This window comes from Belonocnema kinseyi, chromosome 4, assembly GCF_010883055.1.
Source record: "Belonocnema kinseyi isolate 2016_QV_RU_SX_M_011 chromosome 4, B_treatae_v1, whole genome shotgun sequence".
In the NCBI taxonomy this organism is placed as follows: domain Eukaryota; kingdom Metazoa; phylum Arthropoda; class Insecta; order Hymenoptera; family Cynipidae; genus Belonocnema; species Belonocnema kinseyi.
Genome location: NC_046660.1, coordinates 32588187 through 32610225, shown reverse-complemented (window position 1 = coordinate 32610225; position 22039 = coordinate 32588187). Strand labels below are relative to the sequence as shown.

Here is a 22039-nt window from a genome sequence, read left to right as displayed (position 1 = left end):
AATAATTAACCGAAAAATTAAAAAAAAATGCAAGATAGATATTTCGTGATTGCTTTGGTCAACTTGCTTGAACAACCACTTTTTTGTCTATTTTCGGATCGTTTCTTTAAATCAGTGCCAAAACTTATGAATCACTCCTTACCATTTCCGTTTAATATTTTGGATATTTCAGTCGAACATTTTGGACGTTACAGAGTAACACCTAACTTTTCAATATCTACAGATAGTATTTTTGAGCATCTAGATTTATGTGGTATAGTGAAGTATAAAATATGGTAACCCTTAACATCTAGATAATATGGGTGAACATTTATTTTCTCCGTATTGTAACCGTATTCTATGGTTAAACCAACAAAACTTTGTTCGACTCAACCAAATCGTTTTTTGAGTGTTCAAAGTTCTGAATGAATTTACTTATAATGAATATATAGTGAATTTGTAATAAAACAACGTCATCTTCTTCTTCTGAAATCTTTGGTTTATAAGGGAACATAATTCATGCGGTTGATAAAGTTCCTCTAAATCATGAGAATTTTTTTTTAGAATGAGCTTCCCTAAAAGGTTTTGGGCTTTACAAGAGTCGTCTCGAGATTCGTGGCATAGAGAATGAAAGAATCAAATCATTTCATAACATTGCTGTCATTGTAAACGAGTATCAGAATCAATAACACACACTCATCTCCTCATTTTCTCATTTTCTGATTGTCGCGCTCGTTCGATCCACATTCGTTGCTCACGGTCGCTCCCAGCTGCATTCTGAATTCGCAATGCTCATTGCTCATTACTCAGTAACTCAATTCATCTCGTGGCAGTGGCAGGCAACACAGAGTGTGGGGATATGCTTCTGTATTGGTTATTGTTCTTTACGTAATGTTTACGTAAGCTGAGTATTTCAGTATAAGTGTGGCGGTGTAGAAGAGCTTAGAGAGTTTGGAACTGTACTGTGCATTCACACTGACAAGCATGTTCAATTTTCATTCAGATTTATCAGCAACTTGATTTAATTTTCAGTAAAGGCCCCCTTTATAAATTAGAATTTGAAACAGTCAAAGATTGCGATAATATCCACTGGATTCCCCTGACTATTTCGAATCTTCTACAATCCCTCAGGGTTTTGATTATCATCCAGAAACCGTTGTTCTGACTTGTAATCTTATCCACGTAATTCATCGGGGAAATTGTACGAAGTGCAGACGAAGCAGGGGAGGCTTATGATTTTCGACATCGTCATTTGTGTTCTGAAACTTTTGCGAATGAGTCAGCAGGGTTTTGAATTGGTTATGTTTATCTGTTATTAGTTGTGCTTTATGATTGAAATTTCCTAATGTCAACATACTTGAACTGATTGTAATGAAATATCGAATGGAACTTAGTAGTATGAAAACTTATGTACGTACTTCAATCTATTGTTGTTCTACCATTGTTTCCTACATTGTTATTGAAAACACTATTGGCTTTTCATTATTTGCAGTAATGAAATACTCTTGCGCGCATACATTAAAAAGTTAAAAATTTTGCAATAATTTTTAATTGAAAGCTTTAATAATATAATTTTTAACAGATGAGGCTAAGAATTGAATAATATCAGGTAGGAACTATATAAATTAATCTATTTTCAAATTACTATCTTTTCAATTTGAAATCGGACAATTTTGAATTCTCTCTGTATGAACCCTTTCAAAGTATACAATTATTTGATTTAAAATGGAAAGCCTAAATAGTTTATGAATTAAAAATTAAAATGTTATTACTCGAATAACTTTAAATAAAAATATTAAGAATTGAAGGACAATTTCACAATAAAATTTTTCAACAAAACATTTTAAATCAGATGCCTTACCAGATAAATAATGTTATATCAAAAACATAAAAATTTGCATAATTTTAGACTAAAATCGTCAAACAGGTACGACTTAAAATTAACCCTTATCACTTATACCTCTGAAAAATTACATATTACTTACATGGGTCAAATTGATCCCAGCTGACTGAAACGTTGCCATACTGATTGTATGCATGGTTTCAACTGAAAAAAATTCACATAAGCTACTTAATACATAGAAATTAGATTCTCATTTTTTTTTTTTAATGAAAATGATATAAGGACGTGTAGAAAAATTCTCAAAATTTAATAGTTATTAAAAAATTAATATCTTATTAAAAAATTCATAACGTCCACAATTTTTATTATATATAGCTAAAATTTGTTTTGGACACTCTTCTAATATCGTGTATTAATAAAAAAAATACGTATATGTGAGTCTGATTCAAAAGTATAATTATTTCGAAGGTCTTATGCGAAGTATATTTAGACAAAATAAAAAAAATAAACGTCCAATAAAAATGCAATGTTTTGATCTATTTTTATTCATATGCAAGTGTTTAAACTCATATTAACATGTTTTATCTAAAAGAACAGTACAATTGATTTTAAAAACAGAAAAAGTGGTATTTTCACTATTTTTCTACACATTGAAGGCATAATCGATTGCTATCAATTTGTTACACTTCATTATAATTAAATTAATAAAATAAAATAATTTGTTGCAATTAGGCTCAACGGTATCAAGTTGAACATATAGTAGATACCTCAAACTCTTACCAGATGACATCACAGGTTCTAATTTAATTGCATTCCTATTGAAAATTTTAGTCTGAAGTTGATGTTGGGATCATTCTGACCCCATTAAAGTGAAGATTTTAATTAATTAAAGTTATTTATTAGTTAATTAAATTGACTTTTTAAATTAATTTTTCTTAGTAAAAGCTTTAAAAACAATCTTATATTTCTACAAATAATTAATATTCCGAATGGAAATGTTAAATATTTGAAAATTTTTTGTTTTTCACGCATCTGTATTTCAGATGGTTAAAAATCTGTTATTATGACTCGCTCGTTTAGTATTGGCTCGGGAATACAAGGAACAACGTCTTGTAAATTTTCAAACTAGACATTGTCCAATTAAAAATTACTTGAAATCTCACACAATGTTTTGAAAGAATCGGGTTATGTAAATAACAAAAGATATGCAAGTAAATATTTTCCAAATGCTTTGATGTCAAAATAATTCATACATGTTATGACGTTCACGATGATAATTACTCGCTGCAAATTTAATATTTTTCCCTTCCCAAATAACTTATAATTTCTGAAATTTATTGTTATATATATAATAATTCTTAATTAAATAAAAAATTGCACATTGTAATTTTTGTAAAGCTTCTCTGCTGTTTCCATAATTAAATAAATAAAAGAGTTCCAAAGTTTTGAGTAGGGTAAGTTTTTGACTTTTTATTTATTCACGGTCAGTGTGTATCTCGGCCTGCTAATAATTTTTCATAGACATTCCTGCTGAATAATAACATTGCGACAGTTTCTTTTTATGAAACAAAATGAACACATTTTTTCTGAATTTTTCATACTGTCTTGAAGGTTGTACAGTTTTCAGTCTTGTTCTCCGTAACACTCCCTGCTCATTGTCTGTACTTGTAATCGTGCTAAATTTATGAAAAGTTATTCTTTCTGAGCAAAAACGGTAAAAAAAAGTCAGTATATATTCTCTTCCTCGAGGTTATGTGAGTGAAAGAGAGGAATTATTAGACCCAATTCAAGATCGCTAACGGGGACTTTAGTATTTGTATCCATTATGCATTAATGGATCGAATTAATCTTCTGGTCGATTCATTCGCGATGGCTATTAGCAGAACATGTTGTGCATTATCTATTTTCTTGTTTTATTTATAATAGGTGGCAAGTTTTATTTGTTATGCGCGTATAAAAAAAAACGAACGAAAGAGAACGAAAGAATTTCAACGCTAATTTAGGAAGACGTACCCAATTGCATTGGTCGACATATCGTTGTGTGTAGATTTTATTATCGAAAGCTTTTTCGCGAAATATATTGAAAAGTTACGTGTAACAAGGGAAGGAAGAGAAGTCGTTTCACTCGTTTCCCTGAAACTTCTCATTTCATGCTTTCTACTCTTTTCCGCGCATTCGAGACCCATCGGCATTCGGTTATTTGCAATCTTTGTATGCTCGACCGACGCTCAAGAGCACCACGATAGAGGGAATCCGTCGATCGAAGCCGAATCCGGTTGAATCAGACGAATAAACTGACATAGCTTTCATATATTCCGATGCTTGTTGAGATTGTGTACTCGCTCAGATCTCTTCCACCAGTTCAATACTTTTTTTATTTAAATGTCAAAACGATTTGCATGCATCCCTGGGGTGCGTTTTCAAAATTTGGAGAGACTTTCTGATAACTGGAGGACCTTTTTGTTTTTATTCAGGCGGTTGAATATTTAGGTCTAATTTTTGTGCACACATATTCTAAATAGTAGTCTCTTTTTCCGCTCGAAGCAATTTTTTTAAGTCAAACTGTATTTTGTTTTAAAATTAAAATAATGTAATTTGAATGCGTCTGACGCCTGAGTATAAACCAGAAAAATCTATAATAAGATGCGACCTGCTAGGTTGCCTTTGCCAGGTGCCTTAAAATTTCTCTTTTTTAATTTTAATGCAGAATAGAAACAGTTTTACTACAAAATAGCTTGGTGAAAAAATAAAAATTTTATTTAAAATATTTGTTCAGAAAAATTAGACCGAAATATTCAACTATTTCAAAATTTAAATTCAAACTAGAAACAATTGTGATATTTTACCTGTGAACATCATAAATTAAATAATTTCTCATTAAAGCTTTATACGTAACATTTTTGGAATTAAATAATTTATAATTTCCCCTCTTTCTCCCTTTTTAAAATGAATTCCTACTTTTTCCTGTTTTCAATAAACATCCCCTTTTGATATTTTTTCGCTTAAATACGAAATGAATGAATAGAACCCAATAAGAAAATGCAACTATTTTTGACTGAAAGTTTATTCTTTTCGGTTGAAAATTTAATTATTTTCTTAAAAATTAAACTAATTTTTTAAAAATGAATCGTTTTTGGAAAAAAATTTAACTGTTTTGTTAAACAATGACCTTTTTCTCAATAGAAAAATTTCCGTTTTGTAACTGTTTTTGGGTAAGGTTTAGTCTTTTTCATTAGTGAATTTTGATCATTTATTTGAAAATTCAATTTCTTTCTAATGTGTTCAAAATTTATGCTTCTTGGTAAAAAAAACCTTTTGCTTAAAATTGGTCTCATTTTATTGAATCTTCGACTGTTTGTTTGTGAATGCAACTATTTCGTTTGAAAGTAATTTTTTAATTCAGCTATTTCGTTGAAAATTCATTTTTTACGTTTTATAATTTGAGTATATTCTCAATAATTTGTTTTCTTTCTGGTTTGAAAATTCGTGCATTTTGTAAAAGGTTCACCTTTACAAGTTGGAAATTCAACTATTTGAATAATACTTAAATTTATTTGTTAAAAATTCGTCTCTTTTGCTTGAAAGTTCTTAAATATTTTGTTGTAAATACAATTATTTGGTTTAAAATGATCTTTCATTTTGAAATTCATCTATTTTATTGAATATTAATCTTACGGTCTCAAATTTAAAGCCATAATTTTCGAATGATTTTTAGTTTTTAATGTTAAAAATAAATTATCTTGAAATTCAAAATTAATTTAAAGTATAATCTTTTCTCATTTGTAAATAATTCAAGTTGAAAAGTTTATTAGTTTTAAAAGAAATATTTTGAACCCAGATTCAAAATCCTTCAAGCTGAATGACTTATGTTAAAAAATGGTTTCAATTTTAAAGTTTATTTTCATTCTGCAAAGAATATTCGAAAATTAATGAGAATTATGAACTTTGTATTCCTAAACAAATAAATTTTTCATTTTAGTATGAAAATGCTATTCAATATTTAAATTTAAATATTTATTGGTTTTTAGATCCTATTTTTAAGGAATCACTAAATTTGAAAGTATGAATTTCACCTGCAAAAAATGATCCAAGAATGTAGCAGTCTTTTGTTTCTTTATATTGCACAGATTATTTCAGAGTTAGTGCGATTTCGGCCTGATTAAATGTTTTTTTATACTTTACTGTAATGGTACTCATTGTTTTTAAAATTTATTTATCACATAAGTTTATGAAATTACCTTAGTTTTATTTAGAAATTTTATTTCCAAGTTTGAAAAGGTACAGAGAATAAGTTCACAATAATGATGTGCTATAAAGAATAGAAAAAAATCAAATTCTACCATTTAAAATTGAATTGAATCAAATCATATTCATAAAGCTGTCTTTAGACTTTACCTAACATCTACAAAAATAATTTCATTGTGAAATAATAAATGAAAATGGTGATTTAATAAAAAGTAAAACATTACAATTCTAAGCACTTTTATAGCCTTATTAAAGATATTTGTTTATTTTTTCACTTTTTAGCTTAAATTATTATCCTTTTTCAAGTACACTTGTAGGCGGTAGGCGCAATTTGTATTATGAAAGTGGTCCAATTATCAAAAGGGTAATTTTATTTTTAATTCCTCATTATTTGTTTGAAATTGTGCGCCGTTAATAGCAGACACAAAAGTACATCATCAAAATTATACGATTCCACTAAAGCACTTTTTATCGTGTATCATTAACCCTTTGTAATGCGCTTTAAAAATAATATTGAATTATTTTCAGTGTCATAACTTTGACATAGCAATTATGTTTTGACTAGCGTTATTATATTTCGTTGGAATAAAACAAGATTGTTAGGAATCCAATTTTTAATTATGTTATTGTTAAGCGTTTTGAATTAAAAAATATCTACATTTGAAAGAGATTAGATTTAAAATCTTCAGTTTGGTAAGTTTTTAGCTCTGTACAAACTTTTTAGTTCTAAAAGAGCGAAATATTTTAATTTCAAATATAATTAAATTGATTAATTGTCGATTTTTAGTGCTTTTTCATTTGCTGATCGTTTGGTTTTAAAGGCTTCGAATGTGTGTTTATTCAATTATACGTAGTTGATTAAAATTGATTTAAATCAAAAAAATTCTTTGTTTCTACAAACATATAACTTCATTTGAATCAAACAAAACGCCTTCAATTTCAAATAGTTTAACTAAAGAATCTTCTGCAAGTAAGACTTTTATTTAAAAGTTGTACAATTACAGTGAAACTGTGAGACTGGGCCGGTTTTGGGGGTGTAGAAGGTGGGAAATTACTCAGATAGTGTGACGTTTCGTAGAAAACGCTTTTGATTGTTCAAGCCTGAGGGACCACTATTCATCCCGCGCAGCTCCTTTTGCTCCTACTTGCGACGCGTCGTAAATTCTCGGAGGACTTTATCAGAGGGCCCTATCTCCAGGGTTCACCGTATTGTCAATATTTCAGCATTGCATTATTCACTTTTAAAGCTTGTTTAATTAAAAATTTTTGAATAATTTAAATTGATATTATTTACTTTTGAAGCAATTTAAATTTAAAACTGTCTATGAAAAATAACGACTTTTCGATTTGAAATTGTTCAATTTCGAAACATGTGCGATATAAACCAAACAACCTTGAATATTTCAATCTTAAATTATTACACTCAATGTAGCGTTTGCCAAAAATTGAGACTTCCAGTGAAACATAAAATAATTTAACATTGTACATTTTTACAATCTGGAAGTATTCACTGACTAGTCATTCGAAATTGTTGGATTTAAAACGATATTAATTTGAAGTATCTTTATTTATGGTTTTCATAGCTGATAGTATCCAATTTCATAAAATTTGAATTTTAAAATTGTTTAATCAATGATGTTTCGATTTGAAATTATGGTACAATTTTGAATGTTTCTTTTATAGAGAGTGGCTAGTATTATAGAATTTTTCATAATTTCAACGATCTGAAAATGGTTTAAATGTACAGAAAAGTTTGTAATAATAGACAGTACTTGTTAAATATCCTTTAATTTTAAGTTAGGAATTATTTCACTTTGAATCCTTAATAATTAAGTTTATTTTAAAACTTTAAATAAAAAAAATAATTGTTTGCAATTTAAAATTGTTCTTCAGCTTTGAGGGTAATTTTTCCTATAAATCACATTTGTGTCACATTTGTAACAAGAATCAAATTAGAAAATACAGTTTTTCACTGATGAAACCATCAAACACGGTTAATTTATTCCTAAAAGTTAGTTAATATTTATTTATAAATAATAATTTATGTTCTTCCCCTAAAGTATTGATGAGTATATTAAACCGTGACAATATATTTAGTAAAAAATAATCATAAATAAGATTAGCATCTAAATTGATAACAGTATATCAAATAAAGCTAAAATGGCAATACATAATTCTATATTTCTACCGACTGTACTATACGGTAGCGAGACATGGACCTATCAAGAAAAAGATGAAAGTAAAATTAACGCAATTGATATGAGATTCCTGCGCATAATATGTGGGAAAACCCTGATGGACAAAGTAAGTAACGAGATAATTCTAAAAGAATATGGTGCAGACGAGACGCTAGTAGACACATGGGAAAGAAATCGGTTAAGATGGTTCGGACATGTTGAGAAAATGCCAAATGAACGACTACCGAAACAAGTGTATCAAGGTAAAGTAAATGGCAGCGTGCCCAGAGGTAGACCGCGGAAAGAATGGTTAGAATGTGTGAATGAGACCCTAGTTAGAACAGACATAAGAAGTCACAGAAACACGAGAGCCTGCATGAAATAATGCATGGACATAAAAGAAGCTAGAGAAGTATGCCAGGACAGGAAAGTGTGGCGGCAAATAGTTAATAAAAAGAGTGTCAGTAGAGTGAATGACGCCTGAAACAAAGACCTTGGCTATTAATGGACCCAAGTGGGGAACCTTACATAACGACTAGGTGAGGATCTTCGCTTGGGGTGATTGCTAGAGAGATTGATCAGCAACCTGGGTCGGAGCAGTGTTGCGGAACGAACGTGTTATTTACTTAAATAGCACGAGATTTCTAGATCAATCTGAAAAATCTCTATCCCTTCCACACACTACTCCTTTCCCCTACCGAGTGAGTCACGCCTACCCCGAAAGGGAAATGGCTTATTGGTGTAATAATAAAAAATAATAATAATTCTTAACTGGGATAATGTTAAGAAAACAATATTTGCTGACAGAATGACTTGTTTACTTCATTTTATAAATTCTTTACGTTTATTGAATAAATAAAAGTGATTATGAAATAAATGTGACATTGTCATATTTACCCATTGACACACTTTTATAAATTGGATTGAGGATAGTCATTAGTCTTGAGTTAAGAATGATTGAAGACAAGAGTTTGGAATTTAAAACTGAATTATAGTTTGCAATCCCTTGTCATTAATAATTCAATTACTTTCATTTTTATGTAACCGGTAGATGTGGAATTCTATGAAAAAGCATGAAAATAACAGACATATTATTGGAATGTACGGGGAAAAGTTTTATAAGTGTGATAACTCAAGCAGTCAAGAGTCAAGATGAAACTTTTATTTCCGTCTTTTTACAAGAATTTATATTTTCCATTAAGTTTATTGTTTCTAACTATTGAAATCTAGAATTCATTTCAATAGACAGGAATTTGCTACCTTAGTGATAATTTTATTAAGATTTTGAAGTAGACATTATTTTAAAATTCTTGTTACTTCCTTTTAGTATTAGAAATACCTTAACGCAGTTCTTTGAATATTTTAAATCTCTTTAAAATAAAGTCTCTTAATGGAAATCTCTTGGATATTATACAGAACCTTTACATTTTTCAAAAGTCCTTCAAATCTTCCATTTTTTAGAAATCTTCAAATATTGAAATCGTACTAAAAGTCTAAATTAATTTTCTTCAATTCTTGTGTGGCAAATGTGTACATCTTCAGGTTTAACCAATTTAATTAGTGGTAATTATAAAAAACTAATTTTCCACCTGCTTAGATTCATAATGGTCATTGTCATATTTCCGAGCATATAACCTGCCCAAGATAAATAAATAGAAAAAATAATGTTTTGTATTGAGAAAGTCGTTCTTGTTTTAAGTAAAAAATATGATTACAATATTTTTCAAGCCAACAAATGGGCCTGAATCTATATTTAAAACTGAAACGGGCTTAAACTAAGGTGTAAAAAATTAGGCAATAGCAAAAATACTTTTTTCTGCGTGTAAATTTCAGGTCTCGAACACTTTTTCAAAGTTTTTTTAACGATGAAACTATTTTACTACTATTTTGTACAAAAAACAACAAATTTTACGAGATTTCAGAGATTTATATAGATTTCAATGTGAAGGAATAAACTTTAAAATATGTTACAAATCTCAACATAATCTAGTGGATTTCAAGAGATTTTAAGGGATTTGTAGGGAATTTACCAAACCTACGTGATTTTTAAGGATTTTTAAGAACTGTGAACATTTAAACATTTTTAATGGATTTCACATGATTTGAGAGTTTAATTTATAGCTCCATCTAGTCTGAAAAGACGTTTAGAATTTCTGTTATTCTCCTATGATAATACAGATTCCTTGAAAAATTTGAGAGACTATTTTACTAGATTCGAAGAAATTTCGAGAGATTTTAAACACTTTAAAGGATTTTTAATAGGGTTTCTGCCGATTTCGTGGGATCTTACACTGCGAGACCTTTTGCTAGAATAAGGGAAAAAAATTAAATTAGAATTTAGTATAATATCGTTCCAAAATAGAGAAAACCGAGGACTTAGAATACTTGTTCGTATTTCAGTACCGAAGTTCAATATTATCATATATACGAGTATTTAAAACACGAAGATGACAAAGTAGTATTCTAAGTACGAAATATTATGAATCTCCATTTCAAGAATCAACACTATGAAAAAATGATATTCTTTTTACTGTAAAGTGGAAGCTTCTAATGTGTCCCCTAAGGGTTTACATTTTTCTTACACCTTCTCTATTCCTTTACACACCCTCCACACACTTACTTGGTGGTGGAAGGGGGACCTACAGTTTAAGGTGGGTTCCGAACCACCAAGAGCAACAGCCTTAAGTACTTAGAGAAAACCTTTTTCTCTAGAGGTACCGGTCCCACGACTAGGCTAGGCTAGTGTTCACCGCATGGGCCACCGAGACTCTTCCAGAGTGCGAGGCGGGAATCGAACCCGCAAGCCGAAGGAGTGGGTCCAAAGCCTACGCTTTAGCCCCCACGACCGTCGTCCCACTCTATTCTTTTTACTGAGTTCTCGAAAAATAATTTGAATAAAAAAAAAATAGTGAATATCATAATCTCAAAAACGTATTATAGACATTGATATTGTCAACATGAAGTTGACAGAAATCTGAGACGCATAGCAAACTATGAAATCATTATTCTTGATTTTTCATATCGTTTTGTTTGAGAATGCTCCTCGATTGTTTCCGCCATTTTCTGATCGAGCCGAAACGTTATGATGCACAAAATTTTAAATAAAAGTTAACTATTTCTACTTTAAAGTCATTTATCTAATACTATGTTTAAAACATTAGGAATTCTTTATCACGAAATTTATACACTAAGGTAATAAGATTTAATTCAATGAGTACAATTTATAAAATATTACATCTAAATACAATCAAGTTTATTATATTGAGTTACTGCGATATCAAATTAGAAAATATTATTCATACAAGAATATTATCAGTTCCGTTAAAAAAAATATTTCATAAAAAATCAATTTAAGCATTGAAAGTGATAAAATGTTGAACCTATCTATTAATAAAATGTCCTAAGCAACAAATTACTCGTGAGAAAGGTCCCAGAATTTGTCATATTGCTCGGACTTCTCCAGCGACGCCGCTTAGCCGTGAGGTTTAGTTGTTAGAGAATGCGTTAGTGCTTTCGGTAAGTTAGGTTCGAATCTCGCCGCAGTCGTTCCGATTTTTCATAGCGATTAAGCGTGCGGTTACGTATTTAGTGAATAAATTAAGTATATAATAATTTTACGCGTGTTCCTGTATTTATTTGTATTTAATTTATGTATTTAGTTCCTCCTTCTGAAGGCTAAATCTTTTGGTGGAGTGCGTTATTTTTCATATAGTCGTTTAAGATTCTCATATGCTTTGTTTGGCAACTTCAAAAGATATTTTCGATCTTTCAAATAAAATGTATGACTATCGTTTTAACTTCGCTTGTTAATTTTAATATAGTGAATTTTAATTTTTTTCAAGTTTTATAAAAGTTAATGTAACATCTTTACTATCTGTTTAAACAAGAATATTAGTTTTGACAGCTGAAAACCGCTATATCAATTTTTGGTACGCAAACCCGGGTTTCCTTACTTTGAAGCGATACTATACTAAATTGTCATTCATTTTTATCGTTTACTCTAACAAAAAGTCTCTCAGTGTAGAGGATTTCAAAGATGGAAATATTTTTAAAGGAATATGGAAAGCTAGAAAAAATTATAGAAAATTTTAAGACATTAAAATATTTTTGAAGAATTTTAAATGATATCGTAGAATTTCGGAAAATTGAAAATTTTCAAAGATTTTAAATATTTTAAAGAATTTTAATATATTTGAGGGATTCGTAAGATTTTAAAGTCAAATACAAGTAACAATAATATTTTAAGAAATCTCCACAGATTTCAAGGGATTTAAGATAATTTGAGAATTTTCCAGAGATTCCAGAGGATTTCGACAGAATTTAAGGGATTTTAATGACTTTTAACGGATTTTAACATATTGAAAAGATTTCAAGAATTTTCGAGGCCTTTAGGCCTTACAGTATTTAGAAGATTTCAAGTGATTCCAAGAGGCAGTATATGATAGTACGGTATTTAAGTGCATTTTAAAAGGTTTCAAGGATTTTTTCCATATTTTTTATTAATTGAATTTTTATAGTCGCATCAACTACCAGGGTCATTAGCCACACAGGCGAAAAAATTATGTATATTTTATACATAGTGTGAAGTATTATATCTAATATTCATTTGTTTTATATATTTTCTGTGTGAAACAACTGAATATTGTATATAATACCTCACACTATATATAAACTATATATAATTTTTCCGCATTCCAAATGCAAAGAATAAGTATCTAAGTGCGAAGGGCGGGGTACAATTATGTCCAAGCGCGAAGTGCGAGGTAACACATTATCGAGAGCGAAGCGCAAGATTCCACAGTCGCGCGCCTTAGGTACCGCCTTAGGTACCCCCTTCCTCACATTACGTATTTTCTCACTGAGTGTGCCATGTCTGCCCGAAGGGGAGATGGCTTAATGTTATAAATAGGATTGTTTTTAAAATTGTTCTTTGTATAATTTAATATTTAATATTGCATACGCCTAATAAATATAGATTCGAAGAGTTAACTATTCTTGAAATCTGGTGTATAAACTTCATGCAATCTCATGGGATCCATGGAAATCCCTTCAAACCCTTTAGAAAGTTCAATTTTTTTGAGATTCCATTAAGTCATTTGAAATCGTTTGAAATCCCATAAAAATCCCTTACAGCTCTTTAAAATCCGTCGCTTTGTCGCTGCTGCACTTGGTTACATTCGAAAATGACCTCACATGCAAGATTTTAGATTTGTCAGGAAAGAAAATTTTCCAGGAAAGCCTGAAAACAGGTCCTCGCTTGCGAAGGTAAGGTGCGATCGTGTGATTTACCGACGGCGACGACATCCTGGAATTATTAACGACGTACGCTTGGTTCGTTTTGGCGAAAGACGTTCGTATACGGGACACACGACCGAGCGCGGCGCCCGAGCGAATAGCTATAAATCGCGTTAACTAGCGTTAAAGCGCCGCCATCGATAATACTAGCTGGCTGCCTGCTCGATGACACGTCTATCGATACTATCGATTGCTCGGAGGATCAAGTCGCCGTGACCAGCAGACAAATTTGATACCATGATACCTTCTAAAAGGAAACGAACATTTCACACAAGATATAGACCATTTTCTGCTCATCCCAGAGTGGGGCAGAATCGACAAACCGCGGCCAAAAATGCTGTTCATTAAGTTTAAGAAAATTAAATTTTTTATCCTTAATTCTATATGACGCAAACTTCAATTTGAAACATCCCCGAAGAAAATCGGTCTAAAAGAGAAGTTTTCATCACACGGGATTTTAAAAAAATACGTTAACCAGGGGCCTTCTCATCCTTGATTTCTCTGTCCGTTCCTTTTCTCCCCTAAATAATTCTTTGTTTAAAATTTGCAATTTAAATGGGAGGCTGATTTTCCCCAAGGTTTTCAGTATTTTTCTACGCTCCGCAGTGGTCAACTTTAGATGCGAATACAGAAACCACAGAGTCGTAGCTTGAATAACACAGGCCTACAAAATTTAAAAAATGAAATCACCTAGAGGGGTGACATACCTTAACGGAAGTATTTTGCCGCGCTGAACTCGAATCCGAGCTCAGAATTGAGCCATCACCTAAGCGTTCCGAGATATCCTAACCTAAAAGTGCAAAAAACATGGTTTTTTGCTATATTTGAGCGTCTATAACTTTGCAAAAAATTGATCTATCGGATATCCGGGAAAACCATCTGAGAGAGCTACTTTTTGGCTTCAAAATGACCTACTTATTTTTGCGATTCACATTTGTTCAAGTAGAAATATCGTTCATCAAAGATTAACAAATACGAAGGTCGACATGATTCGTGTGGATTGAGTACGAATATATGTTTCACGTAGATTTTTGGCTCGCTGAAACCGAATCTGGTCTCGCAAATGTTCGATCACCTGAGGTTCGCGAGATATCCTAACCTAAATGTGCTAAAAACACTTTTTTTCGTTAACTTTGAGGTTACGTCACACCTCGAATAGTTTTTTTTTGCTTGTATGATGGCTCAATTCTGAGCTCGGGTTTGAGTTCAACGCGTCAAAATACTTCGGGTAAGATGTGTTACCCCTCTAGGTCATTTTCTTTGTTAGCCTGTGTAATCTTTTTTAGGCGAGATTTTGAGACAACAATATCTCATTTGGAGACGAAAACAAATGAGCTACAATAGAAATGAGTCCACTTTTTTCTTGTGGGACAGAATCTTACACAAGATCAGAAGGGTTACATAGGAACCCCTGCAAAATATTAAATCTTAAAGCTTGTTCCTAAAGTCGTTACGTATTTTTTAACGCACCCAAGATAACCCCATTTTTAAATTTTTATGCAGAATTAGTTGAATTACATCAGTTTGAAAATTTGACTGCAAATAATAAGGCAAGATTAAACATGTAATGAATCGCATTGGGCGCACGGAGCGACAAGTTTGATCGCGCCTAGAGCGTGGGAATACGCTCTCGCGCTTCGCGCTCGTTTTGGTACATTTAATGCGTAGACTTCAACTACATTTGTTTAAGTTTCATAAATATTGTAACTTTAATAGAAAACGTTGATTTAAACTTCTGAGGAATAAAATTCATAAATTGGAATTCCAATTTTTTCCATTTATTTTTAAAGAAGGTTCCCAAACACTTACGGCTTTAACGATTACATTCTGATCGTGACACTTCCGCCTCGTGCTCAATAATTAGGATTATAGAGTCAGTTCTCTTTGAAAAAGAATTTTTTTTTTAAACATCTAGTTACGAACGTAGCCTTCATTTTGGGATCCTTAAAAAGTGTATCAAAGGCTGACTAGATTGGAAAAATCCTTCAAGAGTTAGCATGGCTACAACATTTAGGTAACCATGCATACAAGCATTTAGACAGAAACCGACAAAATTGTATCATTTTTGGACTCTGTCAATTTGAAGCCAGAACTTTTTGCAACGTTTTGTCGATCCTGAACTACCGTGCATCCTCCCAAAGTAGGGCAGAGTGAAAAATATTACTCCTTAAAGTCAATTTTTGGACAATAAGAAAACGTTTTGGTGTCCAATCAGTAAAACCAAGAATTCATGGAAGGATAAATAAATCAAATTTGTTTCAATTTGATTAATTAAAATGTTCTTTAGTCTTTTTAAAAATATTTTTCACGTAAATTTTTAAATTTTAACTAGAAAAAGTCACCAGCATTTGTAAAAATTACAAGTTTCTCTTCGTGCAAATTTTAGATAATAATTTTCATTTTTATTTTATTTTTTTTAACTGTTAAAAGATCAAGATAACATTTTCTTATGCCTCTGAAATTCAAACTTTATACAATTGATAAAAAATATTAAAAGTAAACAAAAAAGTTCTATAAACAAATTCAAATAATTGAACAGAATTTGAGCGTAATAATTCGTCTCGAGTATGCATAACCTATCAAAGTGTCAACTTAAAAAAAATTGCACAAAATTTTTGGATTTGCTTGATAAAATAATTTTTAATTTATTTTAAATATTCTTATATAGCTTTGTACCGTTTGAATCAATGTTTTCAGAAACAAAATTTAACTTGGTCTGTTAACCCGTTGATAAAAGTCAAAGAATGTAAAATTATATATCGTGTGATAAATAAACCATTGAATGGTTTACGACTTTATGATTTATATTTTTAAAAAGTTCTAATATCATTTGATTGAAAACCTAAAATGTTTACTTTTTTTTACAATTCTATAATTGAGATTGAGTGTCCATTTCGGTTAGGAATAATTTTTATTGAGTTCAAAAGCCGATTTGTCTATTGATGAAGAGGTGCACATTTTTTCCCAATTATCGTCTACAATATCTACATAATATTGATTTATAATATTAAAAGTTATATTAAAATTAATAGGGTAAATACTAAATAGGAACAAAATTACGCATTACCATACGCACCAAAGGTTCTATAAAACAATATAAAATTGTATGCTTTCAAGAATTATTATGTTAATTTATATTTTAAATGAATTATTTTTAATTTTTTAGGCAGAGGACCTTTTAGACGACATTTTGTCGTTCGAGGCTGGGGCCTTGGGTGATTTGAAGGATGGCCAATCAGGAAGTCTTTCTGACCTTCAAATAAAACCAGAACCCTTGTTACTTACAGACGCAGAGATTCACGCTTTAGCCAAAGATAGACAAAAGAAGGATAATCACAATATGAGTGAGTACATTTTTATCGCAAAAATATTTTATATTTCTGTACATTTTTAATGTTTCATAGCCCCGGGCAGAAACCTTTAAAGTGAGAAAAGGGAAGGAGTAATCGGTGATGGGACGGGAAGTTGAAGAAATAAGAGGTGGGCTGGATGGTAAGATATTTAGGGGAAGTGAGGGGTTGTGGAGACCTGGGTTAGGGAGGGAAAATAGGAGATTTTAGGAAAGGGGGATTGAAGTAGGTGAAATTCTTGGGAGAAAGAATAAGGGGAAATAGGAGAAGTCATAAATTGGCGTGTAGGATGGGAAGGATGAGAGGCAAAAGTAAGAGAGGGAACTAGTTGAGGGGTTGTTGATTCAAAATTAAAATCTTTTTTGGTTAAAATATCAGCTAGTACTGAAATACATTGTTTGGTAAGAATTTCACTGTTTGGTTCAAGATTCAACTAATGGAATGAAACTTTACGCACCATGTTAAGAATGTATTTTTGGGTTAAAAACAAATCATTTTGTTTAAATAAACATATAACTTATTCATTAAAAATTAGTTTTTCTCTTGGTTGAAATAAAATGTTCTTAATTGCAAATTGAACTATTTCACTTTTTGTTTGAAAATTGATCATTTCAATAAAAAAAATCAACTATTTTATTAAAAATTTGTCTTTTTCGGTGGAATTCCGCTATTTTCCATTCAAGAAAAAAATATTTTTTAGTTGAAGTATCACTGGTTTTAATTTGAAATTAAAATATAATTTGTTCATTTTTGTTCAACATTTTATTGCTTGATTGAAAGTGAAACTATTTTGTCAAGAATTTATATTCCTTTCTTTAAAATTCGTCTTTATTGGTAGAAAATCCACATTCATGGTTAAATTTAAAATAGTTTTTTATTGAAATACTTTGTTCCTTCAGAATTTATCTTTTTTTTTTTTGTTGAAAATTCAACTACTTGGTGGAAATTCCTTTTCTTTTGGAATCATTTATGTATTTGATTGAAAATTTGTCTTTTTTGGTAGAAAATCAATCTTTCTGGGATAAGATTGATTTTTTCCATTGAAAATTCAACTATTTGATTGACAGTTGAACTGCTTTGTTAAAAATGTATTTTTTTGGTTAATGATACATCAGTCTAGTTGAAGATTTATCTTTTTGTTTGAAAATCTAACTATTCTGTTGAAATTCATTGATTTAAAAAGTAAATTTGTACTGATTCGTCAGTCGCCGAATCGACGTTATTTAAATCAATTAAAATTGACTTTAAATCAGTGATTTTTGACAGATTAAAATTAAAGAAAGTAGTATGAGTAATTAAAAAAAAATTAAAGAAGTTTATACTCGTAGATAAATAGTATTCAACATAAAGAGATAAGGATGCACGCATAAGGGCCGAAATAGAATAGTAATTTTGTAGAAGTATCTGCCCTTCACGCTGTAGCAGTTTCCTACCCTTAAACTTCACCTACGATTCGCCCCGTTCCCCCCTTTTCACAGACACACACATTTTCTCTTTTGAACCGCAACCTCTTATCGGGTATTGGAGTTCCTGCATACCTCTTTGCCCCGGCATATGTACATTCGCGAAAAAAGGAAGACGGTCGTTTCGGATAAAGTGTCGCACGTTTTTCACACGTGACCCTTGTGCATACGTGATCCGATTGCTGGAATCTCTTTCTGCATTCGTGCCAAGAATTAAAGGTTTCCCCCTATCTTTAGTGCGTTTTTCAAGAACTTGGGACGATTACCTAAAACATTTTAAGGCATTTGTGAATTCAATATTTTTTCAATATTTTTAGCCCTCAGGTTTACACCACTGCTGACACATTTGGACACTTTCTTTTAACAATCCAACTATTTTGCTACTGTTTTTAAAACAAATGATATTAATGCTATACTATTTGCTCCAAATGCTTGCTAATACAACTGTTTTTTTACGTTGCCTTTAAACATATCAAAGCACCTTCGCTAGATCTCCCGTGAATTAGAAAAACACCGTTAACTGCAAAAAAACGAAAAATGAGTTTTTATTTCGTTGCAATTGTAAAATAAGATACACTTGACTATTCGAATAATTTTTTTCAAATGTTAATAACATTAAAAATAATGTTGCATTTTTTTAAAACCGGTGACTGCAAAGATTGGTGAGTTGTTAACTGTAGACGTATAATAAAGAAGGCTAATGCGGCACTCAAAGTAACGTGACGTTATATAATATTGTTGAAAAATTATTAATTGAAAAATAATGTTTTAAAATCATTTCAGTTTTTTTTTAAGTGGAAATAATTAGTTGAAAATTTCTAAAAGAAATTAATAAAATTGTAATTATGACCAACAAAGGTGTTCCTTTTCTAATTACCTCCGTTACGAGAAGCAGCTCATAATTTATTTGTGTTTAGAATTTTTTGAATTTATTATTTATTATTTAGATTGATGAAAAACTTAGTCATTTATTTTAGAATTAACATTTAAAAAAATTATTTATTATTATTTTATGTGCTTGTTAAATTCTCTTTGGTTATATTCAAAGTTTGTTTGAAATGATTTCATTTTCAATCAATAATTCCGAGTTTTGGTGATACTTAATATGTTCGGAATTCTTGTACAGTTAATAAAAAAAACATAAATTAATTTAATCAGAATTTCGGTTTATTCGTTATTTAAGAAATTTTATAACAGTTCTAGCATTCTTATGTATACTTTCCGTTAAAAAAAGTTTGATTCCAATTTATTGAAATTTTTAACATTAATAGCTGCTACGCTCTTTTGAAGATCAGTTTGAAAAGAATAAAAGAATAATTTATATTAACATTAATGATATTAATAGTAATATAGAATAGTATTAAATTGAAAATATTCAAAATTGGCGTATTTGAAATTGAAAGTCGTTAACATTTAATGATATTCAATATCGTAAATCTTCAAAATGAAACTATAAAATTATTTAAAAATTATATTCCTAAAAAATACAAGTCCTAATAATAAAATAATTAAAAAGTCTATGTTCTAATAATTCAAGAATTTTTATTGTAACTCTTTAAAACAGTGTTTTACAATTAAAAATTCTGCAATTTTGATTATCAAAATTAAAAATTTCATCAATTTAGAAGATTTAAAATTGAACATTTTTCACTTTCGATTGTCGAAAACAGCACAATTCAAGAATTATTATTTACTCATATTCCAAATTGAAAGAGTTTTCGATTACAAAACCTCAAAAATTAAGAGTTTTATATTGCAAATCGTTAAAATTACAGAACCTTCCATTATAGTTCTTTAAAATTGAATGATTAAAAAATAAATTTTCCAAATTACATACCTTTTATACATCATATTTGAAAATTGTATAATTTGTAATTCTAAATTTTCAACATTCAAGAATCGTCAATTGTATATCTTGAAGAATGCAGTAATTTTAATCGTAAACTTTTTAAAATTAAAGACATTTAGAGTACAAATTGTTAAGCTTCAAGAATTTAAATTGTAAACCTTCAAAATTGTAGAACATTTATTTGTAAATATATAAATTATTATTTTTTTAATTATGTGAGTTTTAAATTTTACAATTTAAAATGCTGGCATTTTAATGATTTAGATTTCAAATTTCATCAATTTCAAAGTTTTAGAATTGAAAACTTTTCATTATTGATCTTCAAAATCACCACAATTTAAGAATTTGTTATGTATACAACTTTCCGAATTACGTATTTTCAAAATTCAAGAATTGTCAGTTGTACCTCTTCAAAACTGTAGAACTTTGAATTGCAATTCTGGTAAAATTAAAGAGTATTTCATTTTTAAAATTTATAACTAAAGATTAAAAAATCTGCCCGCTACGCCGGTATATTCTCGTCGCGCGCTGTGCGCGTGGCTCGCTTCGCTTGCAAGTTTGAGTGCGCCTAAGGCGCGCAACTGTTGGTTCTCGAGCTTCGCGCTCGATTATGTATTTACCTCGCGCTACGCGCTCGGTGTTTATATTTTCGCACATTCTTGCGCAAACATTTTAAAATTAAGACTCAAAACATCCATCACTGTAATTTTGTAATTGTGAATTCTCTTTCGTTATAAGAGAGTTTGAGCGCACCTACGGCACCCGACTGAGGGCAATCGCACTCCGCGCTTTGTCTTTGCATTTCTTCCGCATTCGGACACAGACCTTTTAAAATCAAAGGTGAACGGAACGACAGCTGTAATTTTGTGATTTTGAACTCTCTTTTGTTAAAGCTCTTTTGGCTTTAACGAACACATTTTCATCACGCATCTCGTGCTTCACACTCGATTTTGTCCAACATGTAAACTTTTCTACATTATACACAACACTTTTATATCAATTATAATACATTTTTTATGTAATTCTGTCTGGGATTACTTCTTAAACAATTGCAAAATAAAAAGCAAATTGTAATTATCATGATTATTTTTGTATTTTTTTTCTTATTTTGCTTTAAATTGTATTCTAAGCTGCTCTGAAACATGTATCATTTCAATAAATGTATATCATTACAATTCATAATATGCATAACAAGTTAATCATACTAATTCTTATTTCCTTGTTTTTATAATTTTTTGTTTTTAATGTTGTTTTTTACGATTAAATAAAAACTTCTGCGCATCTGCATAGGGTCTGATACAGGAACCTATATAGGATCCTATATAGAAGCCTATGTCCTCTTTCGTATTTTCCGTGCTTTTTCCAAAATGTTCATTTTTGCATTTTTTATCTTATGTTTTACGATTAAAAGAAGATCTACTCGTCCAAATTGAAAAAGTTGTTATCATAATCTGGTAGGTCTTTCAAAAAGCAATATTTTTCTTTTACAGACTTTTTTTCGTATCATGCGCTGTTTGGCCTAAATTGTTAATTTTAATTGGTTTTTTTTTGGGATTTTGAAAATGCTATAACTCTAGTAATTTTTTATTTTTCCAAAAAAGTCATTAGGGTAAATTGTTAAATTTTTTTAATACTATGAATAAACATACAGAGAATTTTTAAAAAAGTGGTCTCAAAAATATTCAAAATATGCCCACTTTTTGAATTTTCATCCAAAAGTTATCGTGTTCACAGACAGACAAACATACATACAGACATACAGACATACAGTCACATTCGTAAAAACCTGTTTCTCGGATTCAGGGGGTCTCAAAATGTGGACATTTGACAAAAACTGG

At 30.2% G+C, this 22039-nt stretch overlaps 1 protein-coding gene across 1 annotated transcript in view; it reads left to right on the top strand.

The window, feature by feature from the left end:
* LOC117172066 (microphthalmia-associated transcription factor) overlaps positions 1–22039 on the top strand; it is a 310163-nt gene that overhangs the window by 213977 nt on the left and 74147 nt on the right. Inside the window, exon 5 of the mRNA XM_033359813.1 lies at positions 16706–16883. Coding sequence (XP_033215704.1) covers positions 16706–16883 — 178 coding nt within the window. The remainder of the gene's footprint in view (positions 1–16705; positions 16884–22039) is intronic.